Genomic DNA, 24,916 nt, shown 5'->3' with positions numbered 1-24,916 from the left:
CTGTGATGCGGCCTTAGATACGGCCCCCTTGCTCTCTAGAGCCTCAGTATCAGCTGTGATGCTACATCACCTGATTTGGCTAAAATGCTGGTCTGTGGTCCAGGCATCTAAATAAGCACTGGCGGATTTGCCCTTCCAGGGGGAGAGGCTATTTGGAGACTCGCTGGATGGCGTTATTAAGAATGTTACTGGGGGAAAGAGTACTTTGCTCCCACAGTCCAGGAAGGGTAAGGAGCCACGCCGTAGGCAAGGGCCCTCCTTTTCCGCTCAGAAGCAGATTTTTTGTCCGCCCGGGTCGGCAGGTAAGCGTTCCCAGACCGACAAGGTGCCCGCTGGGGGATAAAAGCGTCCCTGGTTTTGCAAGCCTGTGAGCAAATCTGTTGCCGCAAGAAGGTTTGCCCCCACCCGACTCTCGGGTGGGGGGGTCACCTTTGGGAGTTTGCAGCCCGGTGGACCTCCCTCCTTTCCAACCAGTGGGTCTGCGAATTGGTTTCATCGGGATACAAGATAGAGTTTCTTTCTTGTCCGCCAAACAGATTTTTCCCCTCCAACCTTCATCTTCTTCCGGCTCGTCGGGAAGCCCAGTACAGGACCTGCTGCTGCGCGGGGTGATATTACCTGTGCCAACGCCGGAAAGGTTTCAGGGATTCTACTCCATTCTGTTTGTAGTCCCAAAGAAGGAAGGGTGTCTGCCCGGTCCTGGATCTCAAGGCCCTCAACAGCTTTGTGAAAGTACAAAGGTTCAGGATGGAATCAGTTTGCTCTGTGGTCGCTGCACTCCATCGGGGGGGAATTTCCTGGCGTCCTTGGACATCAAGGACGCATACTTGCATGTCCCCATATGCGTCAGGCATCAGAGGTTTCTACGATTTGCGGTCGGGATGACCACTATCAATTTGTAGCTCTTCCTTTTGGCCTAGCGTCGGCACCAAGGGTCTTCACCAAGGTGCCAGCTCCAATTCTGGCATTGCTAAGGCAACGAGTCGGCCCAGGGTCGCTGGACACAAGAAGAATCCCATCTGCCGATCAATGTGCTAGAGCTTCGAGCTATCAGGCGGTGCCTCTTCACATGATCACAGAGGCTGCAGGGCCGTCCGGTCAGGATCCAGTCAGACAGCGCCACGGCAGTGACGTATGTCAACCATCAAGGAGGGACAAGAACTTTGGCTGCAGCACTGGAGGTCGCTCACATCCTGCAGTGGGCAGAGCGGTGTGTGCCGGCTCTGTCAGCCGTGTACATTCGGGGCGTAGAAAACTGGCAGGCGGACTACCTAAGTCATCAGCTGCTGGACCAGGGGGAATTGTCACTGCATCCGGATGTATTTCGGCTCCTTTGCCTAAGGTGGGGCACACCAGATGTGGATCTCTTGGCCTCTCGACTCACTCGGAAGGTACAGAGGTTTGTGGCCAGGTGAAAAGATCCGCGGGCAGACGTGGCAGATGCATTGGTGGCTACATGGGGGCATTATCGGATGATTTATGCCTTCCCCCCCACTCAAACTTCTACCACGTCTGCTATGCAGAGTGGAGGCAGAGGGGATTCCGGTGATTCTGATTGCCCCAGATTGGCCTCGACGTCCTTGGTACGCCAACATAGTATGAATGATGGCGGATGTTCCTGAGCAGCTGCCGATGCAAGAGGACCTTCTGACGCAAGGTACGATACTTCATCCTGCTTTAACGTCACTGGTTTTAATGACATGGCTGTTGAAAGCCAGGTGCTAAGGGACCGAGGACTGTCGAATTCAGTAATCTCCACTATACTGAGGGCACGGAAGTCATCTTCTCCAAAGATTTGCGATGCATAAAAGGAGAAAAAGGTTGGGACTTTGTATGAGACCATGACCATCCGGTACACAGGTCTCCATCCCTATTTATATGAAAACATAAATTTATGTTTTCTCCAAAGATTTATTATCGTACATAGAAGGCCTACATCTCCTTGTGTGAGGAGATGGGGTGTCGTCCGCATACTTATTCAGTTTCCAGAATCCTGCTGTTTTTGCAGCGAGGAGTGGATCAGAAACTTGCTTTAAGCACCATCAAGGGGCAGATATCGGCTTTGGCTGTCTTTTTTCAGCGATCTTTGGCGACTCATTCATTGGTGAGTACATTTGTTCAGGGGGTTCGACATGTGGCCCCTCCGGTTCGACCACCTGTGCCCCCGTGTGATTTGAGTCTGGTGCTTCAGAAACCGCCGTTTGAAAACATTACGGAGATTCCCTTATTGACACACTCTCAGAAAGTAGCCTTTCGAGTGGCTATTATCTGCCAGGAGGGTTTCTGAGTTTGCAGCCTTGTCATGCAAGTCTCCCTACTTGATCCTCCACAAGGATAAGGCGGTGCTGCGCCCACAGCCTTAATTTCTTCCAAAGGTATTTTCGGCATTTCATCTAAATGAGGACATTGTGTGCTTCCGTCGTTATGTCCTCGGCCATCACACCCCAAAAAGGTGGGTTTGCATTCTCTGGACGTGGTCTGGGCTCTGCGGGTGTATCTGTCTGCTACAGCTCCTTTCCGGAGGTCAGACTCGCTGTTTGTATTGGTGGCTGGTCTGAAGAAAGGCCTGGCGGTCTCGTCGGCCACCATTTCTCGGTGGATCAGACAGAATTGTGGTTCAGGCTTATGCCATAAGGGGGCAAGCGCCCCCCTTTCCTATCACGGCACATTCTACCAGGGCAATTGGTGCCTCCTGGGCTTTCCGACATCAAGTGTCCGTTTCCCAGGTGTGTAAGGTGAGGACCTGGTTGTCCGTTCACGCTTTCACTAAATTTTACAAGGTTGATGTGAGCGCTTTTTTGGATGCTTGCTTCGGCCGCAAGGTTTTGCAGGCAACTGTTTAAGGTTGCAACTCCTCTGCTGAGGATTTCTGGTTGTTATGGGTGGAGTTTATTCTCTTGCTGTTCCCACCCCTCATTTTTGAGACTGCTTGGGGATGTCCCTAAGATCGAGATTAAAGGTGATGTGTCCGTCAATGAACAAAAGAGAAAATAGGATTTTTGTACTCACCGTAAAATTATTTTCTCTGAAGTCCATTGATGGACACATCACCCTCCCCTCCTATTTATGTTTGTACTGCTTTTTGACGAACTGAGCTGCTGGAAGCAGAATGAGGGGGTTATAGCCAGTAGGACCACCCCCTGGGCGGTACTGTGCAGTTATGCTGTTTTTACATGTTCTGCCTAGTCCTCTCCTGAAGGTGGCAATATAACCTTAAGGTCAAGATTAAAGGTGCTGTGTCCGTCAATGAACTTCAGAGAAAAGGATTTTACGGTGAGTACAAAAATCCTATTTTTTGCCATAGACCTAGGCACCTGGGGTATGTGCTTTGGGTCTTCTGCCCCATACCCGGGTATGGCAAGATCTCTGACAGAAGAATCCCCCCAGGATTACTTGCTCTGTTGTCTGCTGGCTGTGCCGGGTGGAGGGATATGTCTGTATAGTCTCAGACCCAAGTCACTGAGTGCAGTCTCAGGAGATGGAAGGCAGCGGTGTGGGACCTCTGAAACTTGTCTCATGTAAACATTTCATCTTCTGCCGATTACTGAATACCAATATTATGACTCCTGACCCTTACACTGTATACTTTATATTGTACATTACATACTCCTGACCTCTGCACTATATACTCTATGTTGTACATTACATATTCCTGACCCCTGCACTATATACTCTATGTTGTACATTACATCATTCTGATACTTTAAAATCCTAACTTTTGTATTTTTATATAATAAGTAGTACATTGCATAGTCCTGACTTATTTTGCACCCATTTCGTACCAACTGGATATTTTATACCTGATGATGTGATTGGAGCACAGACCTTTACACATTGATAATAATGTGATAACATCCTCAGACTTTGTAACCTTAAACAGAAAGTGATAATGAGGGAGAAGTCAATAACCCAATGATGGGGGTCTTCAGGATCAGTCCAGTCTTCATCTTGGTTGTTCTCCCCCATCCTCACTCTGACCTCTGGTGGGGCTCAGCCCCGCTGTTATTCATGACTAAATCATGGACTAAATAAGGAAGTGCAGGACTTCTTGTGTTGGGAAGATGGCAATGAGTGATAGAGGGGGAGGCGACACTCGTCCTATAATCCCCTCATCACTGTCACTCCTATAAAAGACAGTTCTCGTTGTTTCCTCACTCTCTGACTAAGGTCCATGAATAAAGAAATGATCTGGTAGGAGATCAGAGGAGCCATTTACTAGTTACCTTGAGGGGGAATTGTAAGATCCTCAGAGACAAAGCTGCCTGATGTGGGCGGAGTCCTGGTTTAGGGGAACCAATCAGCTCATGTCTAGTAATAATCTTTGTATTTCTATTTTAGTAGATGGACGGGAGATGAGGAAAACCTCAGAGGATTGTCTCACTTTGTCTCCAGACTGTAAAGTAGAAGATGAGGACATCACACAGTATAGTCCAGGAGAAAACCCGACTACCTCAAATGTCCATCCGGCACCACACAGTGTAGATGGACCATCGTATTCCTCTTATCCTGAGGAACCTCCGACTGTGCGGGACAGTGCCAGACCATCGTATTCCTCTTATCCTGAGGAACCTCAGACTGTGAGGGAAGGGGCCGTCCTTCCAACAGAGAAGAGCTTTTCCTGTACTGAGTGCGGGAAGTGTTTCCAATCTAAATCCAAACTTAATAGGCATAAAAGAACTCACACAGGGGAGAAGCCGTATTCCTGTCCTGAGTGTGGGAAATGTTTTTCAGTGGAATACAGTCTTTACACACATCAGAGATCTCACACAGGGGAGAAGCCATTTTCCTGTGCTGAGTGCGGGAAATGTTTTTCACAGAAGTGCAATCTTTACACACATCAGAGATCTCATGCAGGAGAGAAGCCGTATTCCTGTCCTGAGTGCTGGAAATGTTTTTCACATAAGTCCTATCTTCAATTACATCAGAGATCTCACACGGGGGAGAAGCCGTATTCCTGTTCTGAGTGTGAGAAATGTTTTTCCAGCAAGTCCAGTCTTTACAGACATCAGAGATTTCACACAGGGGAGAAGTCACTTTCCTGTCCTGAGTGTGGGAAATGTTTTTCAGACAAGTCCAATCTTTACACACATCAGAGATCTCACACGGGGGAGAAGCCGTATTTTTGTCCCGAGTGTGGGAAATGTTTTTCAGACAAGTCCAATTTTTACACACATCAGAGATCTCACACAGGAAATAAGCCGTATTCTTGTCCTGAGTGCGGAAAATGTTTTTTAGTGAAGTCCCATCTTTACACACATCAGAGATCTCACACGGGGGAAAAGCCGTATTCCTGTCCTGAGTGCGGGAAATGTTTTTCAGTGAAGTCCAGTCTTTACACACATCAGAGATCTCACACAGGGGAGAAGCCATATTCCTGTCCTGAGTGTGGGAAGTGTTTTTCACTAAAGTCCCTTCTTTCCACCCATCAGAGATCTCACACGGGGGAGAAGCCGTATTCCTGTTCTGAGTGTGGGAAATGTTTTTCAGATAAGTCCAATCTTTCCAGACATCAGAGATCTCACATGGGGAGAAGCCATATTCCTGTCCTGAGTGAGGGAATTGTTCCTCCCTGAAGTCCTGTCTTCCTGTACATCAGGAATCTCACACAACCCTTGAGGTGTATTAGTGACTTGAGTGCGGGAAATGTCTTCTATATGAATATTGCTGGACATCACAGGTCTTATGTGAGGAAGAAGCAAACCCTGATATACCCCTCAGATATACTCCATGGCTGATCTTCATCATGTAAGAAACAGTTCATAAGGAGATCAGAGATCACCAAAGACATGGAGGAAGTGTTGTACCATGTTGGCTATTGACAGCCGGAGAAAAATAAAAATGGAGTCATTACCTTTCATTGGCTGAGTACATTTTGTGGTGTAAGATTTCAGTAACACTTAGAGGTCTATTTAAATGAAAAATAGTTGAACGAATGTGAACAGCATTCACCAAACTGATGAGTTTTTGTCATATTATATTTTATACAGTGTTTTCTTTGGCTCCATCTAGTGGTCCTAATGCGGTATTGTGCAATTTTCGCTGATTGAGGTGATTCAGGAAAAATACCCCATTAGGTCCACTAGATGGTGCTGATCATCATAGGAAATCACCGTGTTAAATGATGGCCAGAATTTCTAATGGCTGGGTGAACGAGTGTCACTGTTGTCCAACATATTTATTTATAAATAGACCCTTTGGTTTCCTTCATCAGACATGGCTTCATACTAATACCTGAGATCATTCTCATACACTTATCAGTACAGTAGACATTGAAGAACATAAGTTAATTTAAGTGTCTGTAAACCTCAGACATTAAATATGAACAAAGCATATCCCTCTATAGTGTGTACTTGTTTCAGTCAAGAGCACTATGTGTCATTTTTGTCTGCTGCCTCCTTCCTCTGCATGTATCACTTCTGACAGGTTTTCCTGACACCAAGTGAAAGAAGGTGACAGAGGAAGCACCTCCGGCTGATTGACAGCCTCATCTCCTTTCCTGTGTGAAGGGATTCCTGGTCCTGGAGAATAAAATGGTGGTAATTGTTAAGGTGTTCCTCGTACACAAATGTCACCTTCATGTCTGGGTTTTTTTTTTTACTTTCCCCCATTTTCTATGGTGTGATCTTTTCTACAATACTTTGTTATAATAATGTAATAGGTTGTGTATTGTATTGTACACAATAACGACTCCACCTCCACATTCCAGGCAAGTCATTTTCCTGACCAATTGGATTTCTTCCTTTACTATTCCCCCGATTCTATGACTGCAATCTGGTTAAAAGTAAAATTATAATAAAAAGTTTATTGAACAAATTTAAAAAATAAAGTGTTGTGATTGATGACACACTTTCCCAGGTCATCAGTTTATTAAAGGAGAGGTATGAAGAAAGCTTATTTGGCTGAACTTCTCCTATGGATCACAGAAGTGAACTTCGTTCTGCACTCCTGTTACCTGTTTTTAGCCATCAGCGGGTGAAAGACGTCACTCAGTGTCAGAAACCATGAAATCGGGCCGAGACAGAAGTACAGTTAAATTGCACTTGTTTAATAATAAAGGTAAAAAGAACAAATGTAGTCAAAACATAGCCAGAGTTCAGGAACCGGAAACGGATAGTCAGCCAAGCCAGAAGTCAGGGATCAATTTAGTGGAACAGCAAGCAGGATCTGGAGCCAGAAAAGAAGGGATGTCAGCAAAGCAAGTCTTGAACAGGAATGCAGGAGATAGTTTCTGTGATGTTGACCAAGGCGAAGGCAGAGATCCTCTGGAATGGACAGCTTAAGTTGGCAGGACTGACGAGCAGGATATCATCAACAGCTGAGTCACTGTGGAGAGATAGGAGTTGGCAATTAGTCGACAGCTGAGCGGGCAGCTCAGAGAAGGAAGGGCTGAGCCCAGCCCTGGCACTCAGCCGGTCCAGGCTGGGGAAAGATCCACATGTCTGGATTGGCAGCTGGCTCAGCCTCTCAGCTGCTCTGCAAGAGACTGAGCCAGCTGCTCCTTCCCTAGCTTTTTACTCCAGTGAGTGCTGGAGGGGAGAGCAGAGAGCCAGTGACTGACAGTCACCATTCCCGGCTCAGAGTGGAGGGGAGAAATGAGCAATAGGCAGTGTTTGATCTCTCAGTTCTCAACGTCGGAGGCAGCGGTGGGGAGAGGCAGCATCAGATTGATACCACATCCACCTAGGGGAGTATAAGGTTTGTTTTAAAGACAAAAAAAAATACTTCTGTTTTAATAATGGTCCAGAGTGCAGTGGTCAGGTGTGCCTTCTGTGATTGGCCTGAGCAGGAACAGGGAGGGGAGGAGTGTGTTTGCTCCCAGCTGTGTCCGGGGTTATTGATGATGTCACATCACATGGTCTACCTGTCTCCTCTCCTTTCTGCTTGTGTAGACTCTTTGTCGGGAGGTAAGTATATGGATTGTTGGTCGTCTTGTTCTTCTTTATGATGGTGTCCTGCAGTTCACATCTGGGCCTGGAGCCAGTGAGTCAACACTACACTAGGGTACAGGGCCAGAACAAGGGGGTGGGTGAGCATCCATGAGGAGCAGCTACCCTGTGCACAGTGTTTTAATGTGGGGGGTGGCAGCCACCTCTAAATGAAGCCTGGGACATGACCGTGTTGGTGATTGCCCGTGCAGAGAGGAGCATGAGGGTGCTGGTGAGGTGCCATTTTTCATCTAATGTCATAGACTCCCCCCCGTCCTGCGAGTCTATGGCGCCTTCTGCATCTGTACAGGAGCGTACCACTGGAGATAAGAGGAGGGAACTCACCAGCAGATGGTGGGCTGTGGGACTCACCAGCAATGCCATGCCAAGGTCTGGTGAATACTGTGTTAGAATTTTGGCTGTATGCGAAGCACACAGCCACATCTATTGTGCTAATATAAGCACCCATTTCCGTCTTTATGATATAATACTTTACCTTAGCTATCAACCCACTCATCCAAGTATTCAGACATCACCAGTATTCCTACATCCTCATCTTGGTCAGCATGTTTGAGTTCCCTGAGCTGAGCATCTACTTTTATTTACATATCAACAGGAAGCCACAACCTGGAGGGTTTGCCTCCAACAGCTAAACGCCTCCTACAAAGCTTGTGAGGAGCAACACAGGATGTGAATGACCAAATAAAGATTTAACAATACAGGATGTGACAATACAGAAACCCTTCCAACAGGGTTAGTTACGCAATACAATACAATGCAATACAATACAGAAGAAGTTGGTGTCTTCACAGACAGCCAATCAGACATTTGTATTCCAAAAGAACCAATCACAGACATGTATACATTCAAATAGACTTGCAAACCGACTAAATGATTCATTAACCAATGACTACAGTTCCTTGTGGATGGGAGATTATCTACAGGTGTACGTCATGGCACCCTAAATATGTTGATCAGGCATACAGGGGTGACAAATGCACACATCCACTAAAACTGATAAATGTGTCTGCAGGGTGAACAAATCCCCCCAGACGATCGTTCCGTGCATCGCACAGGGGCCCTTCGCTGGCAGACATGTCCTCACTCCGCAAACACCTCTCTCTCCAAACAGGAAGTTATCCACTACCTAACGGACCTCAACCAGCGTCAGTCTGCCCCAGTCAGCTCTTTGGAGCAGGATAGGGGAGAACGAATACAGGGAGACTTATGACAATACATTAAAGTACATCTTCATAAAATTTTCCACAACAATACAATTCAGGGAAAGGGAATTTGTGCTGGGGGTGGTTTTGTAATGGAGATTGGTGATTGGATTTGCAGGGAGGATTTTCTTTTTGGGGGTCACTCTGTGCTTTACTTACTTTTGGCCTCTACACTCTGTGTTATGTACTCCTGAACAGAGCAAAGCAGGCTCGGGTGTTATAAAACTATACCTCTTTAAGCCCCTCCCACTGTTAGCACATTTTGGCCACAACCAGCATTTTGTGTAGTGTACTTCACGGGCCACTATTATCCCTGCCGCCTGCTCTGCAGCTGCCCTAACTCCAATAAAAATGCACATGGTCAGTAGGGTGTTCCCAAATTTTATTTTGAAAATATGGTCATCTTTCTGTACCGTTCTCTCATTGACATATCATAGAATGAAGACGCATTGTTCTTCCAGTGTCATCATCCCACGTACTGTCCATTTCCACACTGACAGATCCTCCAACATCCTGCTGTCTTTCTTGTCTCACCATGTTTCAAAAGAAGCTGAAGAAAATGTCCATGCTGTAGATGAGGGTTACGTATAATATGAGCAGCATCACCCTTCACTCTGCAACCAAGACCTAGTCTGGCAATGCCCAGAATGATACCAATTAGTCTCTGACCAATCTCACGGTTTGGATGGATTTTTTCCTTTGGATTATTTCCAGGTGAACATGAATTATGCCACGTACGCACAATCAGACTTTCCGGCGGACCAGAGTCCGTCGGACAATTCGATTGCGCGTGGGCTCCAGATGACTTTTTCTTCCCAAAAGTCCGGCGGGCCTAGAAATAAGACTGGCTTCAAATTTGTCCGCTGGACTCAGCTTCTAGCAGACAATCCGTTCGTCTGTGTGCTAGTCCGACGGACTAAAACCGACGCTAGGGCAGCTATTGGCTATTGGCTACTGGCTATGAACTTCCTTATTCTACGTCATCACGCGAATCTGTCAGACTATTGGAGTGATCGTGTGTGGCCAAGTCTGTTTGTTTGAAAGTCCGGCGGACCTCAGCTACAAAGTCCGTTGGATTGTCCGCCGGACCAAGTCCGTCGAAAAGTCCGGTCGTGTGTACGCGGCATTAGAGTTCCAATATCTCCCCTCCTTTCTGCATATAGATATACATTTCACGGTGCCTTATGTTGTACAGATTTGTCATGTTACCTGATATGAGCTCATTGGACATTCAACTTTCCAACTAGGAGTGAATGAACATGGCAAGATACTTTCCCCATGTGGAGGACATGTGGCCTGGTATGATTCAGGAGGTGGGGGAAGTGCATGCATGTCCTCCCCTTTCATGGCCAGGCAGGGTGCAGGCTTAGATATGGGCCTAGGATGGATTTTGTGGGGACCCCATACTTTTTTCTTGTTTTTTACAGGGGCTGGTATGAGTTTCTGTGGCATCCCCTTTGAAATCCAAACTAAGTCTGAAAGGCCTTTTAATCCCAAATCCCGTCAGAATCAATGGAAGCAAAATAAAAACTGACCATTTTCTTGGATAATAGGCAAATAGGTGTTAAAATTAGCACCCCCCAGGAGGCATTTGAATATTCCCTGAAACAACTACCCCTGGCGTTAGAACTCCTCCCCTTTACAAATGTTTCTATGGCAAGGACTCAAACACAGAGATGCTCCCCTAAGGAGTGTTCGCTACCCTGGGATCCTCCCATGATCTCTTAACAATAAACAAAATACAAAAAGAGATGCAGAGTACTCTAATGGGACCTAGAGGAGGGGTTTCTCTAATCTACACAGAGAGGGCCTCTTTTAGAGAGTCTGTTAGAAAGAGCCACCAGACATACTACAAGAGATGGTCAGAGACTGCAGACATGATACAGGAGATAGTCAGAGACTGCAGGCATGATACAATAGATGGCCAGACACTGCAGACATGATACAATAGATGGTCAGAGATTGCAGATTAGTGATGGCCGAACGGTTCGCCCGGCGGTTGTTTCGTGGCGAATTTCGGTTGTTCGCGATTTGCCCGATCGGCGGACTATTGCCGCCGTTCGCCCGGTGGACTTCCGTGTTTTCTGTGAAAAAGAACTTTTACCTATGATGACACATCCATCATGGGGTACAGGACAGCCAATTGAGACATTACAGCACATGGACACTTGGACATTCCCCCTAACTTATAAATAGACCCGATCCGGTGGCCATTTTACATTCTTTCTTCTGTCACTCTAGGGAGAGGTTGCTGTGTGGAGCAGGGAGAGATTGCAGTGACCCAAATCGCTAGCTATTTGGTACACAAAAGTTATTTTCAGGACTGGTATAGGTGTTAGGTGTATATAGGTTTGCTGTGCTACTGATTTTTGCAGCAGCCTGAGTGTCTTTTGTCAGTTTAGAGAAAGGGACAGGATGGTGTGTGCTGCAGGGAGAGTCAGTTTAATCATTAGCTGTTACTATCAGGTCCACAAAAGTGCTATTCCAGTAACCAGTTATTGTTCCAGCAGCCTCTGTTTTGTCAGTTTATATAGGGACAGGCAGGAAGCAGTGTGTGAGGCAGTGAGGGTCAGTTTAATCAGTAGCTGTTACTATATTAGGTCTATACATAGGGTTGAGGTGCACTACTGCTGACTGCTGCCCTATACTGCAGCAGTCCTTCATCAGTATAGGGACTGACGTACAGTCTGCTAATCAGTCACACACAACCTACTTGTTCCACAAAGGTCCTTATAAAGACTGGTAACCTGGTGTAGCGTGCTACAGTACATAGGGTTGAGTGAGGTACAGTCTGCTATTCTATAAGGACTGGTATAGGTCCACAATACATAGGGTTGAGGTGCACTACTGCTGACCGCTGCCCTATACTGCAGCAGTCCTTTATCAGTATAGGGACTGACGTACAGCCTGCTAATCATTCACAACCTACTTGTTCCACAAAGGTCCTTATAAGGACTGGTAAGGTATAGGGTACTACAGTACATAGGGATGAGTGAGGTACAGTCTGCCATTCTATAAGGACTGGTATAGGTCCACAATACATAGGGTTGAGGTGCACTACTGCTGACTGACCGCTGCCCTATACTGCAGCAGTCCTTCATCGGTATAGGGACTGACGTACAGTCTGCTAATCACTCACACACAACCTACTTGTTCCACAAAGGTCTATATAAGGACTGGTAAGGTATAGGGTACTACAGTACATAGGGTTGAGTGAGGTACAGTCTGCCATTCTATAAGGACTGGTATAGGTCCACAATACATAGGGTTGAGGTGCACTAGTGCTGACTGACTGCTGCCCTATACTGCAGCAGTCCTTCATCGGTATAGGGACTGAGAGTTTTGTCACAGGGTCATTTAAAAAATGACAGGCAGAGGAAGAGGCAGGCCCTTCCGCAGGGGTGGTAGGGGTAGGGCAGGAGCAACAGGCTTGAGCCAAAGTGGGAAGTTGCAGAAGGTGCGTTCAATTACTTTAAAGGACGCACCAGACTTGGTTGAGTGGCTCACTCAGCCTTACTCTTCTGCACCCTCCTCATCCTCTCGATCTGCACCCTCTTCTTCACTCTCTGCTATGTGCACCCCCAAAGACACTACCACCAACAACACCACCACCACCACATACCTTCCGCTTGAGTCACAGGAATTATTTTCCGATCCATATCAAGAGGCCATTTCTGATGCGCAGCCACTCTTGGCATTGGATCAGGAAGAGGAGATAGCAACAACCGCTACTCAGCAGTCTGACGACAGTACCCAGATCAGCCCAAGGAGGAGGTTGGTCCCCGGTGTTGCTGCCTACTCCGAGATCTCTACTTATAGCGGTGGGGAAGGTGACATCGATGATGACGTGTCTAGTGATGTCACGTGGGTGCCCACAAGAGAGGAAGAGGAGGGGAGTTCAGAGGGAGATATGGACCAGCAGATAGGGAGGAGAAGCAGGAATAACTTACATTGCACAGGAGGGACAAAGCAGACTGCAAATGTATCAGGAGCGAGTCATCGACCATGTACGGTCACATCTGGCGCTCCCAGGACACCGGCACATGGCTCCGCAGTGTGGGCTTTTTTTAACGTGTCCGCTGCTGACAATAGCGTTGCCATCTGCAATCTTTGCAGTCAACGCATTAGTTGCGGTAAGCCCAACACTCACCTAGGGACGACCGCCTTAAGAAGGCACATGAGCAGCCATCACCAAGCCCAGTGGGAGCAAGGGAACACACAAAGCCACACTGCAGGCTCTCACCGTCCAGCCTCGTATTCTACTTCTCCTTCTCTTCTCTCCTCACAATTGTCCTCCACTCCACCTTCCATCACGCCAAGCTCACGTTTTTCTGCAAAAAGGCAGGCTTCCGTGGTCCTAATGTTCGAGCGTAAAAAAATGATGACGCCGGATAACCCTCTTGCCCAACGGTTGACGGCTGGCTGGTCAGAACTGATAGCCTGCCAACTACTGCCATATAAACTAGTGGACTCGGAGGCCTTTCGCAAATTTGTGGCCATTGGAACACCACAATGGAAGGTCCCAGGAAGGAAGTATTTCTCACAGAAGGGCATCCCAGAGCTATATGGCCATGTTCAGCGGCAAGTGAATGTATCTCTGGCACACAGTGTTGGTGCCAAGATACATCTGACCACAGACGCGTGGTCTAGCAAACACAGGCAGGGAAGGTATATCACTTTTACTGCCCACTGGGTGAACCTTTTGACGGCCTTCAAGCATGTAACCCGTGGCACCCGTGCAGATTTGGTTTTACCGCCACGGATTGCATGCAGGCCTGACTCTTCTTCTCCTCCTCCTCCTACTCCATCCTCCTCGGCTGACTCCTCCTTTTCCGCTGCTAGCGTCTCTTCCGCTGCGCCGCCCAAGCTCCCCAGAACCTATTCGACATGCCAGGTGAGATGTTGCCATGCCGTGCTGCGTCTGTTGTGCCTGGAAGCCAAGAGCCACACTTGCCCGGCACTCCTTTCAGCTTTGCGTTCACAGGCAGATCAGTGCCTAACACCGCTCAATTTGACAGTTGGTAAAGTGGTGTGTGACAACGGTGCCAATCTGCTTAGCGCATTGAAACAGGGCAAAATCACGCACGTGCCATGCATGGCACACGTCTTAAACTTGGTCGTGCAGCGATTCCTTGTCAAATACCCTGGGGTCCAGGACATCTTGCGGCAGGCAAGGAAAATCTCGGCCCATTTCAGAAGATCTTACACGGCCATGGCTCGCTTTGCTGACATTCAGTGGCGACACAATCTGCCAATCAGACGTCTTATTTGCGATTGCCCGATACGATGGAACTCAACCTTCTATATGCTTGATAGGCTGCTCCAGTAGAAACGTGCAGTTAACGTCTACCTGTATGAACTCTGTGGCAGAACAGGTTCTGTGGAGCTGGGTTTTTTTTCACAGCGCCAGTGGCTGCTCATGCGCGATGCATGCAGACTTCTGCGCCCATTTGAGGAGATCACCAAACTGGTCAGTCGCAGCCATGGCGCCATCAGTGACATGGTACCTTATGCCTTCTTTATGGAGCGTGCATTGCGTCGTGTCATTGATCAAGCTGTGGAGGAGCAGGAGCGGGAAGATGAGGAAGTCGCAATGCTGGATGAATTCCCAGGGGGGGCTACTCTATCTGAGATAAGTCAACAACAGGAGTCTGAAGAGGAGTCAGAGGAGGATGGTGCCGGGGCGGATGAGGAGGAGCAAGAAGAGCATGCTTTAAACCTTTCTGGGATCCCTGTTGTGCGTGGATGGGGAGTGGAGAATGAAGAGGACGACATTATCCTGGATGATGAGCAGGAGCCAGGCCACCACACCGCTTCCAGTTTAGTGCAAATGGGGGCCTTCATGCTCCAGTGTTTTAATAGGGACCCCCGTATAAAAAGCATAAGGGTCAAGGACCAGTACTGGGTGGCAACGTACTTAGACCCCCGGTACAAACACAAAATGGCAGAAATGTTACCGCCCTCACAGAGGGCTGTCAGAATGCAGCACTTCCAGGCCTTGCTTCGAGAAATGCTGCATTCTGCTTTTGCGTGCGCTGGCATAGGAGCAATTCCCACTCCCAGAGAAGGAGTTGCGGGTACCAATCCAACAGCGCCTGCAAGAAGAGGCCGTTTTGAAGATGTGTTGGTGACTTCGGATATGAGGTCATTCTTTCAGCCGACCCATCGACAGGTGTCATCCGGATCCAGCATCAGGGAACGCCTAGACCGTCAGGTGTCCGACTACATCGGGTTCATGGCCGATGTGGACGCTCTGAGGAGTGATGAACCCCTGGACTACTGGGTGGGCAGGCTTGACCTCTGGCCAGAGCTTGCCCAATTTGTAATCGAACTGTTGGCTTGCCCCTCATCCAGTGTCCTGTCCGAAAGGACGTTCAGCGCAGCAGGGGGATCGTGACCGATAAGCGTACTCGCCTAGCTCACGACAGTGTTAACTACCTCACATTTCTAAAAATGAATGAGGCATGGATCTCGGAGGAATTCAACACATGTGACCAGTAGACCATGTATATGTCTATAAACAATTTTTTTAATCGAGCACAGAGACCTTCTTTCTTCATTTGGCTCAATTCCTTGTCCAAAAAAAGCACACCGTACTATATGCCCGTACCCTCCTCTTTGAAGAGGTTGAGCGGTGTCATATTTCTACTGGGGCTGCTTATTATGAGGGGCTCCCACCATCCCTGTGCTATGCTGACATCCTCCTGGGGCTGCTTATTATGAGGGGCTCCCACCATCCCTGTGCTGTGCTCATTATGAGGGGCTCCCACCATCCCTGTGCTATGCTCATTATGAGGGGATCCCACCATCCCTCTGCTATGCTCATTATGAGGGGCTCCCACCATCCCTGTGCTATGCTGACTTCCAACTAGGGCTGCTTACGGTGCAGGTGTCAGTACTCTTTATCACGGTGCTGCTGTCAGTGCTGTATATCACGGTGCTGGTGTTAGTGATTTATGTCACGCTGCTGATGTCAGTGCTCTCTATCACGGTGCTGTTGTCAGATGACTCTATCGCGGTGCAGGTGTCATTGCTGTATATCACGCTGCTGATGTCAGTGCTCTCTATCACGGTGCTGCTGTCAGTGCTGCATTTCACGGTGCTGGTGTTAGTGCTTTATGTCACGCTGTTGATGTCAGTGCTCTCTATGACGGTGCTGTTGTCAGATGACTCTATCACGGTGCAGGTGTCATTGCTGTATGTCACGCTGCTGATGTCAGTGCTCTCTATCACGGTGCTGCTGTCAGTGCTGTATATCATGGTGCTGGTGTTAGTGCTTTATGTCACGCTGCTGATGTCAGTGCTCTCTATCACGGTGCTGTTGTCAGATGACTCTATCATGGTGCAGGTGTCATTGCTGTATGTCACGCTGCTGGTGATCATCTCCTGCACCCTCTTCTTTGCCTACCCTGGTCCCTGACCTTCCCTCTCCTCCATTGCCTTCATGCGCTCCACAGTCCTGAATTGTCACAACAATTTCCCATATAAAAAAAGAATGCTTGTAGTTGTCGATCCCAGATTCACCTCATACATGTGTTATGTCATTGGCCATGTGGTGGGACTATGTTTGCACAGCTATTAATTTTGTGGCTGCAAATTTGACCTGTAGGTTTGCGAAAGTTCACCTCCCATTGAAGTCAATGGGGCCCGCCGCGAACGTTCCGGTTCGCGAATAGGGATGAGCTTCGTGTTCGAGTCGAACGTACGTTCGACTCGAACATTGGCTGTTCGGCCGTTCGGCGAATTCCGAACGTTTGGGCCGTTCGCGTCAAAATTCGAGTGACGCGTGCGCGGACCACAATGCACTGCGGTGGCGCAGTGCATTGCTGCCCCATGATTGGCCAAGCATGCACTGTGACCCTGCATGCTTGGCCAATCGCAGCGCCGGCAGCGAGGAGAGCCATGATTGGCCACAGGCATCCTGCCTGTGGCCAATCATAGCTCAGGCTGTGTAGTGCACGCCCCACACTATATAAGGCCGCCTTTGAGGCGGCCTCGTGTAGTGTGTTACTTAGCATCTGAAGCAGTGGGTGTTCTGTGTACCTTCAACACAGTACACACCAATCGTTTTTGGCTGATTTCCTATCTTGCTGCTGTGTAGTGGTTGTTGTCTGTGCCCTGACTGCAGTATACACCACTATATTCACCTCACCTATATAGCTAGTGATCTAGCTTTAACCACTTAACAACTGCCCATTGCCGATTAACGGCTTCAGGGCGGTTGTTTAACTCTGAGAGGCCGTTTACCACGTGATTGCTCCATCAAATGACGGAGTGATCACTTGGAAACAAACCGGCGTCATGTTATGACGCCGGTTCCTCCCTCCCCTCTCTGTACCGATCGGTACAGCGGAGGGGAAAGAGATCGGTGTCAGCAGTGATGTGGGCTGCATCTGCAGTGCCCACATCGCTGCTCACCGAATTTAACCCCTCAATTCCCTGCCAATACTCTGCAATACCAGTGCATACTCTGCAGTACCCTGCCATTACTCTGCAGTACCCCGCCATTACTCTGCAGTACCCCGCCATTACTCTGCAGTGCAGTACCCCGCCATTACTCTGCAGTACCCTGCCATTACTCTGCAGTGCAGTACCCCCATTACTCTGCAGTACCCTGCCATTACTCTGTAGTGCCCCCCATTACTCTGCAGTAACCCCCATTACTCTGCAGTAACCCCCATTACTCTGCAGTACCCCCCAATACTCTGCAGTACCCACCATTACTCTGCAGTACCCCCAATACTCTGCAGTACCCTGCCATTACTCTGTAGTACCCCCCAATACTCTGCATTACTCTGTAGTACCCCGCCAATACTCTGTAATACCCTGCCATAAATTGCCATACCCAGCCATACTCAGAGATACCCAGCCATACTCGGTGATACCCTGAAATACCCAGCCATAGACGCCCCCCACCCCTCACCGCCCTCCGGTGCTTCTACCAACTCGCCAGTACGATCAAAGCCAGAATCTTTTTTTTATTTTTTATTTTAGGCTTCCCAGCCTAGAGGTGAGATGTGGGGGTCATATTGACCCCCCAGATTTCACTGTAAAGAGGACCTGTCACCCCATATTCCTATTACAAGGGATGTTTACATTTCTTGTAATAGGAATAAAAGTGATCAAAAATATATTTTTGGGGAAAAAAATGTCAAACTAAAATAAATAAAGTAAAATGAACAATAAAAAAATAAAATAAAAATTAAAGCGCCCATGTCCCCATGTGCTCGCATGTGCCCCACATGTGAGGTATCGCCGAGAATGTTAGAGCGAGAGCAATAATTCTAGTCCTAGACCTCCTCTGCAACTCAAAACATGTAACCAGTAAAAAAAAATTTAAAGCGTCGCCTATGGGGATTTTTTAAGTAGCGACGTTTGGCGCCATTCCACGGGCATGTGCAATTTTGAAGAGTGACATGTTTGATATCTATTTACTCAGCATAACTTCATCTTTCACTTTATGCAAACATTGGGCTAACTTTACTGTTTTTTTTGTTTGTTTTTTAAGCACAAAACAGTTTTTTCCCCCCAAAAAACACGTTTGAAAAATTGCTGTGCAAATACCGTGTGAGATAAAAATTTGCAACGACCACCATTGTATTCTCCAGGGTCTTTGCTAAAAAAAAAATATATATATATATATAATGTTTTGGGGTTCTCTGTAATTTTCTAGCAAATAAATGTTGATTTTTACATGTAGGAGAGAAATGTCAGAATTGGCCTGGGTGCTCCAGAACGCCTGATGGCGCTCCCTGCATGTTGGGCCTCTGTATGTGGCCACGCTGTGTAAAAGTCTCACACATGTGGTATCGCCGTACTCGGGAGTAATAGCAGAATGTGTTTTGGGGTGTAATTTGTGGTATGCATATGCTGTGTGTGTGAAATAACCTGATAATATGACAATTTTGTGGAAAAAAAAAAAAAGGAAATAGGCCGTCAGTACTTCAGGTGTGATCAGTTTTCAGATATTGGCACCATAGCTTGTGGACTCTATAACTTTCACAAAGACCAAATAATATCCACCAATTTGTACTTATTTTTACCAAAGATATGTAGTAGTATGAATTTTGGCCAAAATTTATGAAGAAAAAATGACTAATCTGCTAAATTTTATAACAGAAACAAAGAAAAATTCATTTTTTCGCAGAATTTTCGGTCTTTTTTCTTTTATAGCACAAAAAATAAAAAACCCAGCGGTGATTAAATACCACCAAAAGAAAGCTCAATTTGTGTGAAAAAAGGACAAACATTTCCTATAGGTCCAGTGTTGCATGACTGAGTAATTGTCATTCAAAATGTGAGGGCACCGAAAGCTGAAAATTGGTCTGGTTATTAAGGGTGTTTAAGTGCCCAGTGGTCAAGTGGTTAATAATAGAGATTGCAGTCAGTAGTGTTAGGAGATAGTGCGTGCTGTCTGCGTGCTCTGTACCCAGTACATACTGCTATAATATAGGGCAGGCCCCTACTTTGAAACATCCAACTTACAAACATCTCCTACTTGCAAACGCAAGGAGACAGCAGCAAGTGAGATGAAAAAAGATGGACGACAAAACAAATTATACAGGGGTGATAACCCTTCCCTATGTTTTCCAAAAAGCTTAAAAATCGTTTTTTTGACTGGAGCTACACTTTAAAAATGTACCAGTTGAAAATGACAAACAGATTCAACTTAACACAACAAACCTACACAGTACAGTCCCTGTCTTGTTTGCACCGCCTGTATACTGCTGTTCTGAGTATATAGGGCCTGGGGGCCACACGCATTTCCTTTTTTTAATATGGGTACGGTGTTCACCTTAATATGCGTACAAGACCCAAATAGGCTGGTAATGGGCAGGGAGGGCTACCCATGCCATGTTTCTCAATGATTTTCAACCATATTGCAGGAACCAGATATAACATTTGTAGACATGTCACTGGAGAAGTGATCGAGGGGGTGTACATCTCACCTAGGTTGCTACACAGTGTGAGATGGTAAATCCAGGATGGATCAGTTTCTCAGCAGCGATATGCTGCTGAGTTGTTATTTAATTTTGCCGGGCCTGGGTTTATATGGAATGGCAGGTAGGTTTGGTAGAGGGACCTGTCATTCCACATCCCCCGATCCAGTTCTGGGTTTGGGATCAGGTGAGCTTTGATCCTAATTAGCCTGGGAAGCTAAAGGCACTGCAGGGTCTGCAGGTGATTGCTCTCAGCCAGGGAATGAACAATCTGTGTGTTGAAGGAAGCTGCAAGCACAGCCACTGCTGGAGCTAAAACTCACCCTGCGATATCCAGGCGAAAGACGCTGTGTTTGTAAGTGTCAGATAGGTGAGCAGAACCTGTTAGTAAGCGCCCAGCCGGGCTAGGACTTTTATTTTTGTTGTACTTAGAAAGCACGGTGTTGCTGTATATTTTGTTTGCTGGACTGTTTGTACCACGAATAAACGCCAAGATCTGCTTTATAAATTCCAAGTATGCTGTGAACTGTGTCCAAACACACCCTACCCCGGGAAGATCCCTTACAATTGGTGGAGGTAGCGGGCAACGGTGTGGACAGACTTGGCTACAGCTGCTGATGTCCTGGGTGAAAGCTGCAACTACACTCCAAGAACAGTCCAGCAACATGGAGGAGATGCTGAAGCAGTTTATGCAAGTGAGTTTGCAACAACAGCAGGCTCAGACAGAGGCCAATAGACGACATGAACAGTCCATGGCTGCACAACAGCAGGCTCAGACAGAGGTCAATAGACGACATGAACAGTCCATGGCTGCACAACAACAACTTATCGAGCACCTGATAGCAAATCGAGAGGCGCCTGTGGTGATGGGAGCCGCTCCAGAGATTTTTTTTGGGAGAAGGACTGTGCAGAAAGCGCTGCAAAAGATGACTGCTGAGGACGATGTTGAAGCCTATCTAACAGTATTTGAGCGCGTGGCTGAGCGAGAGAAGTTACCAGCCGCTGAGTGGGCAGAGGTAATTGCGCCCTATTTAACAGGTGAACCTCAAAAGGCCTACTATGACCTCAGTGAGCAAGAGGTTAAGGACTATACTCGGCTAAAAGAGGAGATACTTGCCCGACTAGGAGTTACTACTGCAGTCCGTGCCCGGAGGGTACGCAACTGGAGCTACAGTCTGGACAAATCAGCGAGGTCCCAGATGTATGACCTAATCCATTTGGCAAGAAAGTGGTTGGAGCCAGACACTTCTACTCCTGCACAAATCCTAGAGAAGGTCGTGATGGATCGCTACCTCCGAGCACTTCCTACTGACCTGCAACGCTGGGTGGGACAAGGTGATCCTAAGAATGCCAACGAACTTGTCAACCTTGTGGAGAGGTTCCAGGCGACTGAGGACTACCTCCGTGATGTTCCTGCAGAATCTTCACCTCCCCGGAGCGCCAGATCTGTGCCGTCAGCTGGTAAGAGACTTCCATCTATTGGGGGAGTGTGGAGGGGTGCTGATGGAGGGAAAAGGGCTCAAGTGGTGTCTCAGGGACAAAAGACTGGTGATGGTCCCGGGTGGCTAAGGGGCTCTGAAAAGGACTCCTTGCCAAAGAGACCAGGCCCTATCCAGTGTTGGAGATGCCATGAGGCGGGACACGTGTCGGCCCATTGCCCTCTTACCTCTGAACCCATGGAATGTGACGCTAGCCGGCGTCAGTCGCTATTTGCGGAACCATCTTGTGCTGCAGTTCCTGGACTAGAGACTGAACCGCAAATCTGCGACATCACAATCAATGACTTTCCTGTTAAAGCGTTAATGGACTCAGGAAGCCTCGTAACCTTGGTGCATGCTAGCCTGGTGACTGGGGACTTAGAGTCTAAAAAGCATATGAGCGTTGTGTGTATACATGGTGATACAAAAGTGTACCCTATAGTGCTGGCTAAAGTCGGGACTGAACAAGGCACAGTACAATATGAAGTGGGTGTGGTTAAAAACCTCATGCATAATGTAATATTGGGGCGCGATTTTCCTTTATTCTGGGCTCTCTGGGAAAAAAGAAAAATCCCCAAAAGGAGTGAGGATACCTCTAAGGGGGTTGCCTTGTCCACTGTGAATGATAAAAGTGTACAGGATGAAAATGATTGTTTTCCTTTGCAGGTCCTGGCTGGGGAGGAGGAGGCTCCTCCCACTGAGCAAAATATACTAGACTTAGAGGTGTCTAGCGATAATTTTGGGGCTGCACAATTACAGGACCCCACTCTCAAAAATGCGAGAGAGCAGGTTGCTGTTATGAACGGGGTACCTCAGGAACCAGATGCTGAAAAAAGATTTCCACATTTTTCGGTGACTAATGATCTTTTCTATAGAGTCAATAAGGTTAAGGATGAGATTGTGGAACAGCTTCTGGTACCTAAGCCGTACCGGCGTCAGGTGCTTGACATGGCACATAACCATGTTCTTGGGGGACACTTGGGGACTGACAAAACGCGAGAGAGGGTTCTCCAGAGGTTTTTTTGGCCGGCCATATATGATGACATTAAAAAATACTGTGAGTCGTGCCCCACATGTCAGGTTAGTGCCCCAGTGTCACATTTTCGCAGTCCTTTGGTTTCGCTCCCTATTATAGAGGTGCCTTTTGAGCGTATTGCCATGGATTTAGTGGGTCCCATTGTAAAGTCAGCTAGAGGACACCAGTATATTTTGGTAGTCCTGGATTATGCGACCCGCTATCCTGAGGCTGTACCCTTAAGAAACACTGCATCTAAAACAATTGCACGTGAGTTGTTTTATATGTTCTCTAGGACTGGGATCCCCAAAGAAATCCTAACTGACCAAGGTACGCCATTTATGTCGAAAGTAATGAAGGAATTATGCAGACTATTTAAAATCTCACACATCCGTACCTCTGTATACCACCCCCAGACGGACGGATTGGTGGAGAGATTTAATAAAACTTTGAAACATATGTTGAAGAAAGTGGTGGCAAAAGATGGGCGTGACTGGGATCATTTATTACCCTACCTCATGTTTGCTATTAGGGAGGTGCCCCAAGCGTCCACAGGGTTCTCACCATTCGAGTTGGTCTATGGTCATCACCCTAGGGGTCTACTAGACATTGCAAAAGAGACATGGGAGAATGAGTCCACCCCATACAAGAGTGTTATTGAGCATGTAGCACAAATGCAGGACCGTATAGCCACTGTAATGCCCCTGGTAAGGGAACACCTCCAGAGGGCTCAAGAGGCCCAAAGTAGAATTTACAACCGGTCCGCAAGAATCAGGACATTCAACCCAGGCGATAGGGTCCTTATACTAGTCCCCACTGTTGAGAGTAAATTCTTGGCGAAGTGGCAAGGTCCCTATGAAATTGTTGAAAAGGTCAGTGAGGTGAACTACAAGGTGCACCAACCAGGTAGAAGGAAGCCTTTCCAAGTTTATCACATAAACTTGATCAAGCCCTGGAAAGACAGGGAATCCTTGGTGGCGACAAATACTGTTAATAATTTGTCACCACCAATCCCTCCAGTCAAGGTAGGTGATACTCTATCAGTGTCACAGAAACAGGAGGCTCAGGAATTTTTACAGAAAAACAAAAACAAGTTCTCTGACCTCCCAGGGCGTACACACCTCATCCATCATCACATTGAAACTGAGCCTAGAAGCAGAGTAAACCTTAAGCCCTATAGGATACCCGAGGCACGTAGGGAAGCCGTATCTGCCGAGGTAAAACGTATGCTTGCTCTGGGGGTAATTGAGGTGTCACAGAGTGAATGGTCCAGCCCAATTGTGCTAATCCCAAAGCCCAATGGAACTTGGAGGTTCTGTAACGATTTCAGAAAGTTGAATGAGATCTCCAAGTTCGATGCGTATCCTATGCCCAGGGTAGATGAGTTGATTGAGAAGTTGGGTAACGCCAGGTACATAACCACCCTCGATCTCACAAAGGGCTACTGGCAGATTCCACTTTCTGGTGAGGCTAAAGAGAAAACTGCATTCTCCACCCCTGATGGGCTATTCCAGTATGTAGTGATGCCATTCGGGTTACATGGAGCGCCTGCAACTTTCCAGAGGTTGATGGACTTGATTCTGCGACCACATCGTGATTACTCAGCTGCCTACCTCGATGATGTGGTCATTTTTAGCCCTGATTGGGAAAGTCACCTCTGTAAGGTACAGGCCGTGTTGGATGCCATAAGTGATGCGGGGTTGACCATAAATGCCGAGAAGTGTGCTCTAGCCCTAGAAGAGGCCAAATATCTAGGCTACATTATTGGGAGAGGGTTGATTAAGCCACAGCTAAATAAAATTGAGGCAATACAGAATTGGCCTAGACCCCTGACAAAGAAACAGGTTAGAGCTTTCCTGGGTATTACGGGGTATTACCGTAGATTTGTGCCGAACTTTGCCTCAGTTGCTGCTCCACTAACTGACTTGACAAAGGGCGGAAAGACAGCAATGGTCACGTGGACCCCAGAGGCCGAGAAGGCTTTCCAAAGCCTTAAGTCGGCCTTGTGCCAACCACCTGTCTTAGTTACCCCCGATTTCAGGCGAGAATTTCTGGTCCAGACAGATGCCTCTAACACAGGCTTAGGTGCAGTACTCTCACAAGTAGTGAATGGTGAGGAGCATCCAGTGACGTACTTGAGTAGAAAACTAACCCCGGCCGAGAAAAATTATGCCATTGTGGAGCGAGAATGTTTGGCAGTAAAGTGGGCCCTAGAATCGTTAAAGTATTACTTGCTAGGCAGGAAATTCAAGTTGGTGACAGACCATGCCCCCCTAACATGGATGAAGTTAAACAAGGAGAGAAATGCAAGAGTGACTAGATGGTTTCTCTCCCT

General features: G+C 47.4%; 3 protein-coding genes across 3 annotated transcripts in view; 2 read left to right on the top strand and 1 right to left on the bottom strand.

Moving 5' to 3' along the window:
* Positions 1-24,916, bottom strand: part of LOC143986898 (uncharacterized) — a 1,277,526-nt gene that overhangs the window by 715,856 nt on the left and 536,754 nt on the right. The window lies entirely within an intron of this gene.
* Positions 1-24,916, top strand: part of LOC143989990 (uncharacterized) — a 184,351-nt gene that overhangs the window by 41,669 nt on the left and 117,766 nt on the right. The window contains exon 8 of the mRNA XM_077490231.1: positions 4,339-5,567. Within this exon, the coding sequence (XP_077346357.1) occupies positions 4,339-5,567 (1,229 nt within the window). The remainder of the gene's footprint in view (positions 1-4,338; positions 5,568-24,916) is intronic.
* The window catches only part of LOC143989688 (uncharacterized), a 162,172-nt gene that overhangs the window by 110,082 nt on the left and 27,174 nt on the right, over positions 1-24,916 (top strand). The window lies entirely within an intron of this gene.

The sequence above is a fragment of the Lithobates pipiens genome, unplaced genomic scaffold (assembly GCF_037356315.1).
Source record: "Lithobates pipiens isolate NorthernLeopardFrog02 unplaced genomic scaffold, aLitPip1_a1.2 Scaffold_18, whole genome shotgun sequence".
In the NCBI taxonomy this organism is placed as follows: domain Eukaryota; kingdom Metazoa; phylum Chordata; class Amphibia; order Anura; family Ranidae; genus Lithobates; species Lithobates pipiens.
The sequence above is the reverse complement of the archived record's forward strand: the minus strand, read 5'-3'. Positions and strand labels throughout refer to the sequence as shown.